This window comes from Sylvia atricapilla, chromosome 8 (assembly GCF_009819655.1).
Source record: "Sylvia atricapilla isolate bSylAtr1 chromosome 8, bSylAtr1.pri, whole genome shotgun sequence".
Classification (NCBI taxonomy): Eukaryota; Metazoa; Chordata; class Aves; order Passeriformes; family Sylviidae; genus Sylvia; species Sylvia atricapilla.
The window spans coordinates 17421308-17438783 of NC_089147.1; the positions used below are offsets into that span (position 1 = coordinate 17421308).

Consider the following 17476-nt stretch of genomic DNA (forward strand, 5'->3'; position numbering starts at 1 on the left):
TCTCTGATATCTGTAAGTGACAGTAACTGTCATCAAACCATAAATTGATCACTGAGAAGGACTTCAGCAACATGTCTCATCCCTTCTCATGTCCCAAGGTGGGATCAACAGTCCCTATGATGTGTCCAATGTTGTTTGCTCAATCTGCTTTTCCTGATTTTCCAGGAAATTCAACTCTTTGCCTCCTCTGTGGTGTCCCAGGTTGCAAGATATCTACACAATTGCAATCTCTTTTCTAGGTGGCTCTGCCTACTCTCAGATATGATGCTGTTGCATTTAGCATGGAAAGCATTGAAAAATTATAAAGTAGGTCTCATGTCCCCATACATTTTCACTACAAGCAGTGAGTTAGTTGAAAAATTGACTCTATGAAGGGTATTTGTCTCCAGGCCTTTGTATTTGATAGAAAGAATGTCCTTGTCTGGAGGGGAACTGTTTAGTTTGGATCAAACTCTAGTTACATCTGTGAAACAGAAGGAAACAGGACAGCCTTCAGCATTGGGCTCAGGAGACAGAAAAGGCCTCTTGCTGTTTGTCTTGGAAGGGAAAGGTGCAGAAGTGGTAACAGCCATGGTTAATTTGTTTGGCTAATGACCCATTGCTCAGAGTGAGACACTGGTCCTCTGGTCATACAGTGTCACCAGTGCACTGTCCCAGTGCAGCAGCTGCACTGTCCTGGCTAGCATCCTGGACTTGGCCCACATTGACATTTCATTGAAAACGAGAATGAAGGGGTCAGGCTGAAAGGAAACCCCTAAATGCAGAGTGTTTCTTTTCACAGTGAAGCTAATGGCACTTTGTTTTGGAGGAATGGTGACCTATAATGCTGTAACCTAATAACCACAGAGGTTATCCTTCAACTGAAGGGTTTTGTGCAGCAACTACCTATTTGAAACAAGATTGGTAGAGTCATAATTACCTCAGGAAACTAATAGGATGAATAATTCTTTGGCACTGTCTTGAAAGCAGCTCTTTCTAGTACTGGTCAAAGTGCTCTAAATGTACATGGGATGAAGATAGTGGATTCTTTCTAGAAATGTTTGGATACTTTTCATTTTAGTGTTTAAACTCCAAAGAGGCTGCTCAGAGCCTTGGCAGAGGTTAGATCATCTCAGCTCTGTGATAGCCATTAGCTTATATGTGAAACAGAAGGAGGTGTGAGGTTTCTACTGGGTTCAGGGTGTAACTTTGAAACAAATGGTCCCATGGAAGTGCTACCATTGCCAAAATGATTAAGATTGAATCATCAAGGATTTCTCTTTCTCGGGGTGGATCTTGAAGCCAAGTTTCCCAGCTTCCAGGTGAATGCTTGAACCATGATACTGGTTTCTGTTTTCTGTTGGGTCTACCCTGTGTCCCTTGCTCTTCCTCATGAAAACAGAGAACATTCCTGTTTAGAACAAAGACAAACCAACCATCTTCTTTTCACGAGTGAGGTGGTCTTTTGTATTGACTCACCTTCTTGTTTAATAATCTTGCTTAGTAATAGAATCATACAATACCACAACTGTTGAAATAAGATTTTGATTACACTATGCCTTTAAATAACTGCCAGCCCAATAAACTGAGCAGTAATATGAAGAATGGGAAACATCTAGAGATCACAGAATATATCCCGAGAAAGGAAGAGCTTTCATTACTGTTATAGTCTAGAGAAGAGAGTAGGCTGGAAGCAAACCCTGTCTTCTGTTAGCAAAGTCTAATTATAGCAGAATTGAAGATGTATGAAGAAGATCAATTGAAAAAGCAGTACACAAAGTTGCCAGAAAACATGAAGTGTTAGGATGCAAAAGGCAGTGAAGTGATATGTAGTGTGCAGGAGGAACCATTTCCCTGACTCCAGATGCAACAGAAGGGGGGGTTTTGTACCCAGTGAATCAAAGTGTTGTTGAATGAGTCAGGTAAGGCTTCTGCTTGTATGTTAAGGATACTTCTGCATCAGGTCAATAATTTCATTGTACACATGCAAAGATGCATCCAATCCCCAGATGAAATCCAGGTGCGCCCATTCAGGAATCTTCTTATAATAGATAAGATTCTTAATTTTAGACAATAAAATGGCTGCATCCTTGGGGTCTGCAAGCAGGTCTTTTCCCCCAGTCCATACTGCAGTTGGTACAGTCATCTCTTCTACCTTGTAGAGAGGAGGAATAGTCTGGAAAACAGTACAGGAATGAATGTCCAGGAGGGCACAGCAACTTTAAACATTCATTTGGGTCTTTCTTCTGTCACTGCTTAAAGTAGAGGTGTCTAAACCAAAGAGGAAGTTCCCTTGTTTGCATTTTCTGTTTGTGCTCACAGGGATTACTCAATAGCAATTAATAGCAATTGCTTTGATAGCACAGTGAAAAGTAAAACACCTCTTGAGCTTACAAAGAGTTATTGTTGGGTCTTTGCCCTCTTGAGTGGGAATCTTTGGGCAGGAGCCTGAAACTAGACAGAGATATCAGGATACCTCTGGATAAACCCCATCATGGTCCTTTTGAGGTACTGGTCAATCCCAGAAGATATGGGCTAGAGAGAAAACACAGCATATGACAAGGATGGAAAGGATCATGGAATGGCTTCTGTAGGAGGAGAAGAAAGCAGCTTAGGACTCCAGTGTTTGGAAAAGAGACGTCAGAGCAAAGGCAGGAGACAGGTTTATACAACCACAAATGGTATGAAGAAAGAGCACTGGAAGTAATAATCCCAAACACAAAACCTAGAAGGCATCCTGTGACTTTCCAGGCGCAAGCAAATTCAAAGCAAACCAAAGGAAGCTGTGTTTCATGCAAGTCATCATTAAAACATGTAACTTTTAATGACAGGCTGTTGTAGAGACCTAAAGGGTGGAAGGGTCAGGGATGGGATTAGAGTCTTGAAATTGAAAAGATGCTTCTCAGGGTCTGCTTGAGGGCAAAGTCCTTTTGTCTCTGGCTGCCAGGATCTAGTGGTGGCTGTTGGTTTTCCAGTTTTCCTATTCCTGATGTTGTCTCCTGTTTCAGTTACACTAGTAGGCAAGATGTTTTTGTAATTTCTGTGTGCTCTTCTTTTTCAAAATCCATTTTCTCTTTTTTCTGCCCTTACTTCCTCTTATTCCTATTGGTCATTTCATTGAAAAGTTTTCCTCTCTCTCTCTCTCTCTCTCTCTCTCTCTCTCGCTTTCTTTTAAAATTCATAAATTTATTATTGCCGCTAGTGCTTGCATGCTTTCTCTGTTGACTTCCAAACTGAAAAACAATAATATTTTCATTTACTTATATTCTGAAAATGTGTCTCCTACTACATCCTTGCTCTTGTCCTGTGTGTTTCTGTGCTGTCCAAGGTTGTTTCACCAAAACATACCTGTTGGTATTTTTCCATGTTCTTCTTTGAACTTCCCCAGTCATAAGCTTGGAACTTCCCCGAGCGGGCCTCCTAAGAGGATGAACAAGAGAAGGGTAGTTATAAAGCCATAATGTGGGAAGTTTGTGTGTTCTTTCCCTGATGAGTCTCTGACTCCAATCTAAAGCCACTACAGAAGTCTTTCTAGGAGCTATGAAACAGCCAATAGTAAATCAATCAAAAGTGTCAAAAAGTGAAAAGGAGTCAAAGGTTTTCATCATAATGAAAGAAATTCACATGGTCTGCAGGCAGACCCAAGAATGTCCTCATAGGCAATTTGTTCAAGTTTGTAAAATTGCTGTGAATGACTGCTATCAGCAAATTCATCTCTGTGCTACTGCCTCGTCCTGTTCTTACAGTCATGTTGCCAACACTCCGCTGTGTGAGTGGCTCCATCTTGTTTTCTCTTCCCACTCTGTTTTGAATACGAAAATTACCATTTTTAGTTCTTCTTCTTGGCTTTACTTACAGCATAAGTTGTTACTACTCTGGAGACATCCTCACCAAAATCTTAATAGTGAGTTTTCACTAGCTCCTTTAGTTGTAATAACGACAGAAAGATTTAGGGATATTACTTCTGCATGTTTGTGCTTACAATTTGTGGTTAGATGCTGAATTACATCTGAGTCAATTTGCAGAACTCCCCCCACTCTGCTTTTGTAACCCTTTTTCTTTACAGGTCTAGGTCATGGTTACAAAAACCACTTATTCTAGCCTACTGTTTAAGCAAACTTACAGCTAAAAGTATAATTTCATTTTGAGTGTCTGTGCAGAAGTCACTCTAAGGTATCTCTGTATTTGCTTTGCTGAGAAGGGCACAAACACTCCTGCCAAATCTGTGTGCTCACAGCTGCTTCCTGCTCTGCTCCAGAGCCCGTGGTGCTGCCAGGAAACCTGCCTGGCTGCAGAGCCTCCTCCAAGGCAGCTCTTGGGATCCTCAGAGTGTGAGCCCAAAGACAGAAAGGCACCTCCCATCAGCACTGCTGCTCTGCTGCTGAAGAGGTATTATGGCAGTACCTTGTAGGTAAGGGATATAAACATTCAACTAAATAAAGTATTTATTATTTATGGTTCTATTGCTCTCCAGACACTGACAGCCTTAAAAGTGAGAGAAAAACTACAAGAGTTGTAGTAGTAAAATTCAGGTTGTAGTAGTGGCAATTTATGCTGTAATTGTAATAGTGACAATTTATGTTGGAGCATAAATCCTGCTCCTTTCTTGATATTACACTGGAAACATGACTAATTTCTTAAGGTAAACTCCCTAAAGAACTGTGGACATCGTTTATAAAAGGTACTGGATACACAATAAGAAGAGTGATGTGTACACTTCCAGCCTATGTATTTTTACTCAAATGCAGCACTTCATTGTTGGTTTCAAATGTACCTGTATCACAAAGGGCATTTATTTCCTGCTGGCAAAAGAAGGACAAATGAAAATCAGTGTTCTGAACAGAGTTTTTAGTTGCAATCCACAAGTTGCACGTATTTCCAAGAGGTTGGCAATGGCTTCACAGCTGGTTATCTTTGTAGCTCTCTATTCAGCTCGAGGTTAATACCTATTTATCTTTCAGGGGTTTGCTCATACCTGACTCCAGTGGGCTATGTTCTGCACAGAAGTTCCAGCAGAAGTTTGGGCAATATACACGTTGATTCGGTTCTGAAAGAGAATATTCAGTGAGCATTCTCTTTTTCCCTTCTATGCAGGTGTTCATCAAAACATATGCTACAGGAGTGTCATGTATCAATAAAACCAACAGAATTTGGAGTGGCATGATTGGAGACCCCCTCAGATTTACTTCTCATGGCAGTGTGTCAGATGAGGAGTAGCACTGACAAAGCAATCCCTAACAAGAACATTTTCCAAGATGACTGAGAATCTAAAAGAATCTGCATGTGAGAAGGAACGAAGAAAGCCAGCAATTTAGACCCTAATCTGTGTAGTGTTTTTCAGAATTCTGTATCAGATTCTGTGTGAGAGAGAATCACTGTTGGACAGAAAGGGATATGCAATTTCTCGATGAATGCACAAATATTTGAAATAAAACACTCTAGCACTGCAGGGGTTTCTTAACAAGCTGTTGTGTGATCCTTACTCAGTGAACACTTTCTGAGGCATTTTTTGAAAAATGATGGAGCAAAATTTTGGCTCCCAGGTGATCTGACCTACAGCTGGACACAGCATGAAGTGCCCAGATATGTCCTAATGCTCTCTTACTCTGATGGTCTAAGGCTTGGAGAATGAGGACAAGGAGGAGTATGTGTGTTCCTTTCTGTGTTGAAAAGAGAAAACATGAAGCAAGTAGGCTTTTTATTTCTTCTTTTTCAGTGTGCCTGCATGTGAAATATCTCTGATGAGGCCAGCAGCCACAGTATGGCCCACGATATGGTGCCCTGTGTGAGGTGTGCCAGAAGGCAAACACAGAACTCTGGGGGGCTCTGAGCAGCTGTCAGCTCTGCCAAGTGCTGTGCCAAGTGCTCTTCTGAGGGGAGAGGCAGTGGTTCCCTGCTAGAGACAGGGCAATCAGCAAAGACTGCTCTCCAGTAGTGGGGACTGCTCCCTGCAATGTGATACTAATAGAAATTCAGGATTCACACTACAGGCTAGAAGGTGAATTTGGGGAGCATAAGCTTAAACTCCCAGTACAGCTGGTAAAAGTTATACGTACCACATCAATGTTTTTCAGGTTACAGCCACCCAGACTGAAGAAGACACTTCTACAAAGCCTGGCAAAAGCTTGGTGGCTGCAGACAGGGGCTATTATCCTTGTTAGATACCCAGTATGGGGAAGGAATTCTCTGTTGCCAAGTGTACCCTGTGAAATACAAGGATAGCATTGATTAAGCAATGTAAACACTTCTCCAGCAATATCAGTGGTTCTTACTTGTCTTTTCCCCATTTCTTAGATAATGCTCCCACAAACAAGTGAGAAATTACTTGGTTTTCCATTGCATCAGCCTGCTTGGGCATTACTCAATCTGGGTTGCCTCACTTGTAATGAAGAGATATGTTAAATGTTAACTCCTATTCACAGTTTAAGCTTTTATATCTCTTGTGGCTTTGCCTGGAGGAATCTTGGAAATCTCTGAGGATCTGCATCTTTGTACCTCTCTGGGTGACCTGTCCCCATGCTGTGCTGATGCCTTGGACTGAAAGCTTTTCTTATTGCCCTGACTGAACTTTCAAAGGCCTCACCACAAGGTAAACCTCCCCACAAGCAAATAGGGTTTCACAAGGCCCTATACTTTCTATTTATCCATTTTAAGAGCTGAACAAACAAGTATATGGTTAAACAGTAGAAACCAAAATATCACACACCCTCAGTATTTTCTCAGGAAGGTAGAGGAGTTTTGTTGCTGGGCCTTTAGCATACTTAATAGCAGTGACAGGTGCCAATGCAAAGTAGAGTTTGATTTTTTGAGCCAGCTCTGGCATTGTTGAAAATGCAATGAAACCTGACCAAAAAAAAAAAAAAAAAAAAAAAAAAAAAAAGAGTTAAAACCCCATGATTTTTACATTAGACTGTTTACTGTATTAATATACGATATTCTGCACTGTCAAATTATAAGCAACCTTGTTACTTGTTCAGAGACTGATACAGCCTAGATTTATATGAAATCCCTCTTCTCCATAAGTTACCAGCTTGTAGGGATTTTTCCCTATTCAGAGAAATTTCTTTCTATATTTTGGAACTTTCTTCCAGACTTGATTAAACATAGCTGCACACCTCTGATGTACATTCATGTATTTCTTATACTATTGGGAGGAAAAGCAATTTTTCTTCTGGTCAATCCAATTTTTGTTTTCTTTTTGGTGAGTACATCTGGTCCAAACTGACCAACTCCTCTCTCTGTACTCTCATCTTCCTGTTTTATTTATTTTGGTGAACTGACCAACTGCTGCTGGGCACACCCTTGTGTCTAGGATAGATAGAAACATGGCCCACACACAACAATTTCCAGTAAAATTCTTATTTGACACATTTCCAGCAGCAGTGCATCTGATCCATTATGCTTAATTACTTTTATAATAAATTTTAAATACCTACATGTTGAGAATTACTTATAATAACACAGTATTTTATAACTACAAATAGTTAATGAAAACTTCAGTACATTTGGTTACTCAGTACCTTAAATCACATTTTACTCCTGTTTTCTGGAAGAATTCCTCTCTTGTGTGTAACTTACCAATAGTAGTACCTTGTGAATAGCCAATATAGTACAACTTTTCCTGTCCTGTTTTCTCCAAAATGAAATTTATCGCTGCTGGAAGATCAAACTTTGCCATCTCATCAAAACTGCAGGCAGGAGATTGAAAGAGAGGCATGCATAAATTAAAAACCAGACTTTAAATTGAATTCCCATTTTTGTTAATAGCTTGTTACAAAGAGTCTGACTGATTTAGTGACTCATTCAATTTTTTTAAGTTCTTTGTTTTTCTGGCACTGGATATGGAAGATAATACTCAAGATTTTCTGGGTTATTGTATTACACAGACAAGTGTTTCTAAACACAGCCAAAACTGGCTCCTGGGCTGAGGAACAGCTTGGAGATGGCCTGTGCAGGTTCCTGTGATTCGTTCTGCTGCATTGCCTCTAGTTTGAAGAACCTGTTCAAGCAGTAATTCAAGTTGTCTCCATTACTATTACAGTTCACATGCTTTTATAGGGGCACCTCAGCAAAAGCGAATGTAAAGAATGCTTATTAAAAAGTAGCATATGTAAATCCCTGATCTAGCCAGCTGAAATAAATATGTAAGGATGGGATATGGATATCCCCTTCAGTGGTTCTGTCTACCTGAAAGCCCAGAATTCATCTTGATCAATGGAATATTTTTGATGTTTTCTTGACCAGCGATTCCCTCTGCTATTTCCCATCCAAACATCAAATCCAGCGTCAGCTAGTAGGAAGCCCAAGCTGTTGTTGGGCAGGTTTGTGACCCAGTTACTAGCATCTCCGAATAATCCATGCTGGAGAAACACAGCAGGTCTTGAAGCTGAAAAATAGAACAGTTACAGTTATTATCGTTTCATTTCCTGGTTGTTCAGAGACATTATTGTCTCATGTTCAATACCGGGATTTTTTCCTGAATCAACAAATCATAAGAACAAAACCCCTCCTTCTGTAAGAGACAAGTTCTAAGCTTCTGAAAGAATTTATGGAAAGATCTGCCTGACACCAGGCAGACTAACTTGGCACCTTCTGGTCGTTATTTGTACAGCTCAGATACATCAGCTTGAGACTCTCAACACTGATACAGAGATGAAAGCGTGGGATTGTTTTCAGAGGTTTCTTTCACCTAAAATATGAATTAGGCATATACTAACCAGGTGTAAGCAAAAGCAAAGCAAAATTAGAAGCTGAAAAAGCTTTTCCAAGACAGGCCGATTAGGCACCTTTTATGCTATTTTTAATTTTTTTAAAGTTTTACTCATCAACTCTTCCTAGGAAGCACATGCTTCATATTATGGTAGATTTTTATTATAAATAGGTGCGCTTGAAATTAATTCCATAGACCTCGCAGGTTGTTCAGGGCAGCCAGAACTCTCCACTAAAATTTCACTCAGGTATTCAAGCTTTGGTGGATGTTTTAAAAATACAAGTTATCTCTTTTGAGAATATATCCTATCTAGTATGGTGTTGTGTCATATTAAATAACTGTACCTGGAATTCCTTGGTTCTGAGTACCATAAGGGATTCTGTTAATGGTAATGGTATAACCATCTTCTGTCATCACTTCATACTCCTCACTGGGGTACCCTTTGTAAGTGATGAGCTCATTCTAGGAGAGAAGGTACAAATGCATTTGCTTGCACAAGTCCATTTCATATGTTATAAGATAGTCACAATGAAGTTATGTTAGAAAGCAAGTACAGCTGGGGATTTAACCTACATACATTAAGCATCTGAATATACGTAACCCTAAAGCAACAACAAATTTCCTTTTTTTCTTTGTATTATATCTAGAGGTTTACTACCCAGTTCAAATATGTCATATAAAACTGTATTACACTCCTGCCATAGAACCATCACAAACCTTTGCATTCTGGTCATATAAGAATCCCTGTAAGCTCACAGCAGGACTTTATGAGCTGAGATGAGGTGTGTGGCTGACACAAGGAGCTGTCTGGGTGCAATGCTTCTGGTTTGCTTTGATACAGCCTGGACCCAGCTTATTTAAACTACCTTCAGAGAAATCCAGACAGCTTCACAACCCTGGTTTGGTGAAGAGCATAGATGGAGTGAGCACTGCTGAAAAGCTGACTATATTATGGAAAAGAAAAGATCAGGCATTTGCATAGTGGAAAAGAAAATCCCCAGAACAGCCCATTTTAAGCTCTGAATTAAATATTACTTTTGGCCTGTAACATTCCATCTGTTTTTTTACAAAAGAGGATTGGTTTTTATAACTTGTACTCAGAGAATTACTCAATGCATTTTGCCATGAAGGATGGAACCCCCAAGATTTAAAAAAACTAGAAAAGACCTAAGCAAGCTTGTTTGGCAAGAGGTATTTTTCTGGAAAGCTGGACGTTTCTGGTCTCTGCTGGTCACCACTAGTTGTTTATAGACTTCATTGCTGATAAAATGCTGACATTCCAGATAGTCATTCTTTCAGATAAGAAGGTAGTGCCCACAATAGCAAGCTGGTAACTGATATTTAAAGGGAAATTAAGTCTGGAGATTTACTATTTGTTTTAATTTCTATCAGAGAGAAGATGGGCTGTTACACAGGCAGGTAGAAGAGAATGCAAGAGAAAGCAGTAGTACAAACAGTGACTAGAGAGGATAGGTTAAATGAAGGCAGCTTATCTATCCTGCTATTTCTAACTCTCAGAAACCCCTCTACTCTGAGTCATGCATAATATCCACCCTCAGGTCACTCCATCAACCAACTTACAATACTCATAAAGGCTTCAGGATCCACAGCTCTCTTCATTCTTCTCAGTTCTTCTGAATAAGTAACTCCCTGAAACAAATATGTCACAGCAACAAACAGCCATATCTTCTCCCTGCAAAATCCAGTACATTCATCTGTCAGTAGTTCTCCTCTGCCCTTGCAATTCAGACAGGCTCTGTACTTTTCTGATGAGGAAGGTGCTGTCTAATAAAGAACAGGGCCAGCCTGGTACTCTCTACTTAATTAAGTGGAACAAAGCTGACTTCAAACCCCTATCTGAGGGTGTTTGGTGGGCAGCAATCTGGCCTCTCTGCTAAGGTTTGGGCTAGGATGGTGCTCTTGATCAAGGCGAAAGTATCAATGAATCCAAGAAAAGGAGCAAAGCTTCTGGAGACATGAATTTCACTCATTTGTCTGAGAAGTAGGTCACTTGCATTACCATACCATGCATTTAATCTGTAGGTGAATTTGGAAACATTTTTGGCCATCTCTGAAACACAGAGTTATTGGGTAACTTGTTAAGTAAATAAATCACTGTCACAGTGAAGCTTCCAAAGTGGAGATAACCAAATTATGGGGTAGTAAGTGGGGAAAAGTAAAAACAATTGCAAACTAAAAAAAAAATCATTTAATTAAAAACTTTGGAACCTAAATAAAGCAGTTCTTTATAGTTGCAAAATTTATACAAATCTGCCTAATGACAAAATTTATCCACTCCACAGGATGAGGATGGATAAAGGAAAAGAGCACTTTGCTAAATTTAGTGCTAGGTAGAGAGTGGATGCAGGGACATCCAGTTTTTTTAGGCAAAAAAAGAACAATAAAAACCTGGGAGTTAGCTGTCCTGCTTAGATGCACAAATAGAAGCTCCACGGTCTGTGAGGACCTACATACTCTTAGGCCAAAGAAAATGCAGTGTTTGTATTAGCATCTTCTCTACACTATATAACCCCCCAGAGGCCACACCTAAACTTTTCCCAGTGATAGATCTTTCAGTCAGATGGATTCAAGCTAAAAATCTATTGAATTTATTGTTTTCCTAACCAAGAAGACTTTTGAAATATTTTTCCCCAAAATAACATGAATAGCATTTTTTTTCTTCTCAAAGAATAACAATTTATACACTAACTTTCTAGTGCTACATTCTGCTACAATCTGTGTGTCGGAAATATTTATCTCCTTTTGTAGAAAAAGGGACATTTAGAAACCTTTGTTTTACTGAGCTAGCACCCTTTCTTTTGGTTAAAATCACCACTTTCTGATTCTCCCACTTGCCATGTTCCCATACCTCTTTGGCTATCCCAGAGTTACCTAAATTCAGGCTAGGTGAGCCAGGCCTGAATCTCTTCAGTCAAAAGGAATCTTGCAAGAAATTTTTCACCTACTTAAAAGCAAAACAAGACAACAAATACATTTGTTCCCAAATAGTAACGCAATTGCTCAAGCTCAGGTTTCATACCATCTTTTGCAGCTCCCATGAAGACTTCACCAGTTCTGGATCATAAATAAATCAAAGCATTACTGACCTTGTGGCCGAAGTCATGTGTTTGGCTGAGCAGCTGTGGCTGCAGAAGAATGAAAACTCAATTCCTGGCTGTTTGGAAGCAGTGCTGGCAGTGAAAGGATGGTCATGCACTGTTTTTTCCCCCAGTCATGCAGCAACTTGACAATAAGCCTCTGTTTCTTTCCCACTACTCATTCCTTCTCCTATCACTTCAGCTTTTCCCTGATGCTGCACCAGAGAGGGGTGACTCCTTTTATTCTGTAACCTCATGCTTTTCAGCTCCTTAGCCACCACAGCTCTTCTACTATCACAGATTGCTGGTTTTTTAAGGAGAATACCAGCCTCTGTAGAGTGGCAGAACAGGATGAGGAATTTTGAAAACAAATATATTCATAGATATACCTTATCATACCTAATGAAATTGTCAATAGACCTGCCACAACTTTTTCTTTTACTAACAACCTACCAATTCCAGCTTCTCATGTTATCTGGAAAGAAAGGATGGAACTCTGATACCTCTACAGATGTTACTGCATTTTTTTTTAAATGTTTTTGTTGCCATTCCATAATTCTACATTTTTGCTGGAGTGATTTCAGGAGATTTTTCCTCCATTTATATTTCACCTCTTAAATGGCCATAGAATTGAATGAATATTCCCTAAATGAACAGTTATGAAACTAGAAGGCTTTTCTGGAATCTGTATGGACTCCGAAAACATTGCTGAGATGGGCCCACATGTGTCAGTGGTCTTAAGCATACTCTGAGTGGGTCAGAGTTGCTCAGAAGTGGAAATTAGGTAGGCCTGAATAGAGTCCAGACAGGTTCTTTTCAAGGCATTCAGGACAGTGACCTTTTTAAGTCTCTTCTTTTTGTGGAGGACAAGCCCAGAGCAGCTGTGTTCCACCACAAGTTGTGTCCTCACTACAGCAACAGAACCTTTGCAGAAGTATCAGTGAGGATCTTCTTGGATTTTTGTGACTTGTGTACTCTGGCATAAAGCTGGTGGGTTTTTCATTCTGCATGTTACAGGTATTTTTAAATCTTGAAATTAATTATTCTTTCTTGTTTGGTTCCCAATTTTATTCCTTCAAATGTTCTCTCTGTCTCAGAAATATTGTTCATCCACACAGAACAGGCCTGAGATGAACATTCACCAAGGTTTTGAGCAGGATTTGGTATTTATGTTTATATTATAGCTTGCATGCTTTCTTCTTGCAGTACTGCCTGTGGTTAGGATCAGAAATATTCAATATATCCTCAGAAGTTATTTTCTTTAATATTTACAGATCAGAAAGAAATACGAAAGAAGATCTCAGGAGAAGACTTGTTATCAGGTCTTCAAAGAGAAATAGAAACATCTGAGTTCAATTTCAGGCAGTGAATTAGGAGAGGAAATGATTTTCAAAGATCTGGTTTGGAACACGGAGTGTTTTCAAATACTGGTTCTACAAACGGGATGGGATTTTTTTTTTGAATCTTCTCATTATTTCCTCTAAATACTCCAAGTTCTTTCATCTTTCCTGTAAGAAAAGCAGGTTTCCACTTTTTAAAATTTCAGTGTCCTTTGAAGTTCAGGAAGAATTTCATGAGCGGACTGTTTAAATGTGTACTTGCCTTTGAGTATCTCATGCTATTCTAAGTCATTAAGATGTGCTATTAACATGCTGTGGACAAAGCCAGCTACATTCTTTAGTGCAAAACAATACTCCAATAACAAAAAACCCCTCCCTAAAATATTGCATAAACATGGCATAATACCATAAATAGCAAATGACTGGATAAAGTCATTGTAGGCACTCAAAAGTGAGTGTTTGAGCCGGGTAAAGAAGGTGAACTATTGTGAGTGTTGGGCAGATTTTTTAAAAACCAGACATGCACTCTGTTGTAAATTTTCAGGTTTCAGTGGAAGTATACTCACACTATAATCACATGTGGAATTCACTGGAAATGCTTAAAGGTTGAGGTGTTGCTCTCAAGGGTTGTGGCTGCATCTTCACAAGTGTGGTCATATGCAAATGAACTTTAAACTGGCCAGTCTAGGTGCCCTTATTTATATAAGTGCCTTTATGTAACTTTTTCACTACATGCTCAGTTTATGAAGCCCCAGCTCTTTCTAGTGCTTTTTATGGATAAAACTCCAATCAATGTACAGAATATAATTCCCAGAATTTTCGTGTTTTCTGTAAACTCTTTGCTCTTCCCATTCCCCTCCTGCTGCAGGAATTGGACCTGGCTCTGGAAATGACTTAGGAATGGAAGATATTTTTATACAGCTGAATATAGCAGTTCATCATGGATCAAATATGTCCTTTTGGCTTCTTCATGTAGCTAGTGAACGTAGTTATCAGAAATGTTTGGCTATTTTAGGTATGTTAAGGAGAGCCTTAAGGGGAGGCATGCTTTATTGAGAGACAGACTTGTTTTTGTGGAAGTTGCCGTCCAGGAGTCTCCAAGGGAACACAAAGCAGCAAAACCAGAAGGATCCCCTTGTGCACTCATATGGCTTTAAAATACATTTCATCTCATAATGGTGTAAACAGTTGCTTCCTGAGAGTGAGAAAAACACTGAGAACTAAGCACAGGGTCTAATAGTGTGCTCTCCACTGAGTCCCTGGGATAATTCCTGGTTTCCAGCACTATACAACTACTGCCCTCAGCCACCCAGCCCATGCTGTTGCCTCAGTTGGAGTGCTGTTTGCCCCCAGCACAGGCACGTTTTGGGGGAGAAGACAGACCCTCCCTATTCAGCAAGGGGCCTACATTTCCAAACAGCAAAGGAACTGCTCTCAGTGCAGTCCACAGACACAGGCAGAAGCGCAGAAGCATAAATCATTAGCTAGAACAGGCACTGCTTGGGTGAGAGATTCTTCTTAGCTCTGTCAGGCCTGCAAAAATATTTCTGGTGATCATCATCAAGGTCAGTGGGCCTGCCTGGGGATTACCAGCACAGTATTTGTAAGTTATGAGTGAGGTAGCTCTGCATTGGCACTTAGATAATTATGAATCTTTCCTGTGACAAAGGTAAAGAAAGAAGGATCAAAAGGAAGGGCTCCTGAGGGACAGAGAGGGCTGCATGCCTGGCTGTGCTCACACTGCTGATACCTTTTCTGGAAATGTCCCAGGCAGCATTACCCTCATGCTCAAGTGCCAGTCACCCATCGAAGGGGCAGCTTGCACATGAAAAGCTCAGCACCAGCCTGTCTGTTGGCTTATCCAAGGGAAATACAACTTGCGAAAAGAGCAGTTATTTCCACAACACCTTCTGGCTGATGCTGAAGTTTGTGACATGTATGCAAGCCAGGATTTCTTCACCTCTGAGGGTGGATGAACTCTGTTTTGCAATTTATGAGCTTCACATTGTTCAAATTGTTTTGCCTGGCAATCTGAAGACAATTTATTTTAACCTTCTGCTAATTTTGTAGTAATGTATAATAATGCATCTTGTCACCTTCATGGGAACAAGGTATTAATTATATTGACTATAATTAGAGAAGAGAGGAATTTACATATTTGCCTACGTGTGGAAAGCTGAAAATTTCATATGCTTGCCTTGCACTTGTTGCTAAATGAAATTGTGTGTGAATTGAAGTTCTCTGGCAGAAGAGCTGGCACCAGTATGAGCTCTGTGCAGGCCTTGCACTCAGCGTGCAGCACTCTCCTGGTCTGCGTGGGCCATTGAGCACTGGTAAGCACAGACTGAAAACGTCTCTGGTCAGCCTCGTGCTGCCATCAGCAGGACCCAGCCAGCTATTTTTAGAGTCAAAGGGACTTTGGGCAGAGGGCCTTCAGTTTTTCTTAATCCTAAGAATTAAGGTAAGGTGTTTGCTCTGGGAAAGAGGGAGGGTGCTGGGGAGGTTAGAGACAGCATCACAAAACTTCTGTCCTTCATTCAGACTGGGATTTTGCACACTTGTAACTGAGTTGAGTGGAGGCTGAGTTAGCAGCATCCCAGAGTGGGCTGGCACTCCTGTCTCTCTTCTCATGAACACTTTTCTCCTTGCCTTCTTTCTGCTGGAAAATTCTCATAAAATATGAATTCCATTACTAATCATCTCCATCGTGTTTTGTTCATTTTTTTCACACATTAAAACCAATTTCCCCCTAACTTCTGCTATGGCAGCAGGTTAGACAGTCATAGACCCGTCTTTCCAATTTGTAAATCACTTATTTTTTCACTTGTGCCTTTATACATAATAGGAATTTCTTTTGAAACAGCAAAGGTTTTGCTGACTCATAGATCTGATCCTTTTTCTTTAAAAAGTGAAGCTACAGTTACCAATGCAAACTAATGTTTTGCCCTGAGCATCAACATTAATTTTCCCACATTAATTAATATACTGTAAAGAATGAGAAATGAAATATACAGTAATTATAAAATTAAGATGATTACTTTTTGCGTAGGATGTAGAATATTGTTTTGAGCTTTTGTAAGGGAAAAGGAACATGATCACAGTATTTTAACCTTAGCTATAGAAACGCACTTTAAATAGCAAAGCTGCTTATCAAATATAGTCTGTGTTTTCAATGGAAGCTTTCCCTTATAAAGACAAAATTTGCCTGCTAACCCCAAAGTGATACTTTCCAAACCAAATGAAGAACCTACACGTTCTATTTTACTTATGTCAACAAAATGTTTCATACTTTTGCTACGTGAAGGAAGTTAACTTCTAAAATGTTAGTGCCAACACATAGTTCCACAACATCGCACAGAGGATGAATGAGACTTATGGACTTCTTCAAGCTCTGCTCCACTGAATGTTGCTCTAGACAGCAAAAGTTTTCATTAAACAAGGGAGTATTCATTCATTAAGACAAACAATAGCAGGAAAGGGCACAATTCTTACTGTCCCAAAATAAAAGCATGTCTTTTTGGTGATCAGGATGACCTCTTTGCTTTGGGAGCATTTTCTGAAACGTCTTGAGCCAGGAAGATCCCTTTGCAGAGGTCTTGTGGCTGTTTCTCTGCCCTAGAGCAGATGGTAGTGGCCATCTGAAAAATGGCCAGTTCCCAAGGTGTGTGTATGAGGACACTGTGTCGCTCTCTGCTAGTGGGACTGTCAGTCTGGAAGGGAGAGGCTTCAATATTAGACAAGGACAGGTCTGAAAAGCTGCTAATTTGTATTTTCCTTTTGAAAACCAACAGGACAACTAGTCAGGTCTCCACTGTCCAAAAAGTTGTGGTGTGGTGATCCTCAGGCTGATTCTGGTCTGAGCTAGCAGCCGCCCTACGGAGGAGCACACAGAGCTAACAGCTGAGACCTGGCCCTGGCAGCATCACTTTTAGGATCTGCACCCCTTGCACTGTGTGCCCTGCCCCTCAGCTGGTGAGGCTGGGCTGACATCTCCCTGCTGCAGCAGTGCCCAGACAAATCAGTCAGCACTGGCTGTATCCACAGTATTGCTCAGGTCATCCTGACAACTTCAAATAAATGTCTGGTGTCCGTATCTAACAACAGGGACATTGGCCACCCACTGCTGTTATTGGACCTTGTCAAGTAATTCTAATCTCCAGGGCTTTTGTTTCCTTTCTACGCTTCAGCTGGCACCTCCAGCTAGGAGGATTTTGTGCACAAACTGTCCCTGCTACTTGTCTGAACAGCTTGTAAACTGCAATCTTGTTAATCTGAATGAATATTCAGATAAGTATATGAAAATTGCAACTGAAATCCTCCCCTTTGTGCCCTAAGGGATGCCACGTTTT

General features: G+C 40.3%; 1 protein-coding gene across 2 annotated transcripts; it reads right to left on the reverse strand.

Annotated features, from left to right (window-relative positions):
* Positions 1–1758: 1758 nt before the first annotated feature.
* Positions 1759–12028, reverse strand: LOC136364196 (lipase member M-like). Of its 2 annotated transcripts, XM_066323883.1 has the most exons (10): positions 11797–12028; positions 10271–10382; positions 9034–9151; positions 8167–8365; positions 7558–7667; positions 6686–6822; positions 6036–6182; positions 4955–5026; positions 3328–3399; positions 1759–2155 (listed from the first exon to the last, which is right to left on the reverse strand). In XM_066323883.1, the coding sequence occupies exons 1-10, from the start codon at positions 11811–11813 to the stop codon at positions 1922–1924; spliced, it is 1218 nt and encodes a 405-aa protein (XP_066179980.1). In that variant the 5' UTR covers positions 11814–12028; the 3' UTR covers positions 1759–1921. The 2 variants fall into 2 exon arrangements, with proteins under 2 accessions (XP_066179980.1, XP_066179981.1); XM_066323884.1 differs by lacking the exons at positions 9034–9151; positions 11797–12028 and having other exon boundaries at positions 10271–10349.
* Between the last annotated feature and the right edge of the window lie 5448 nt (positions 12029–17476).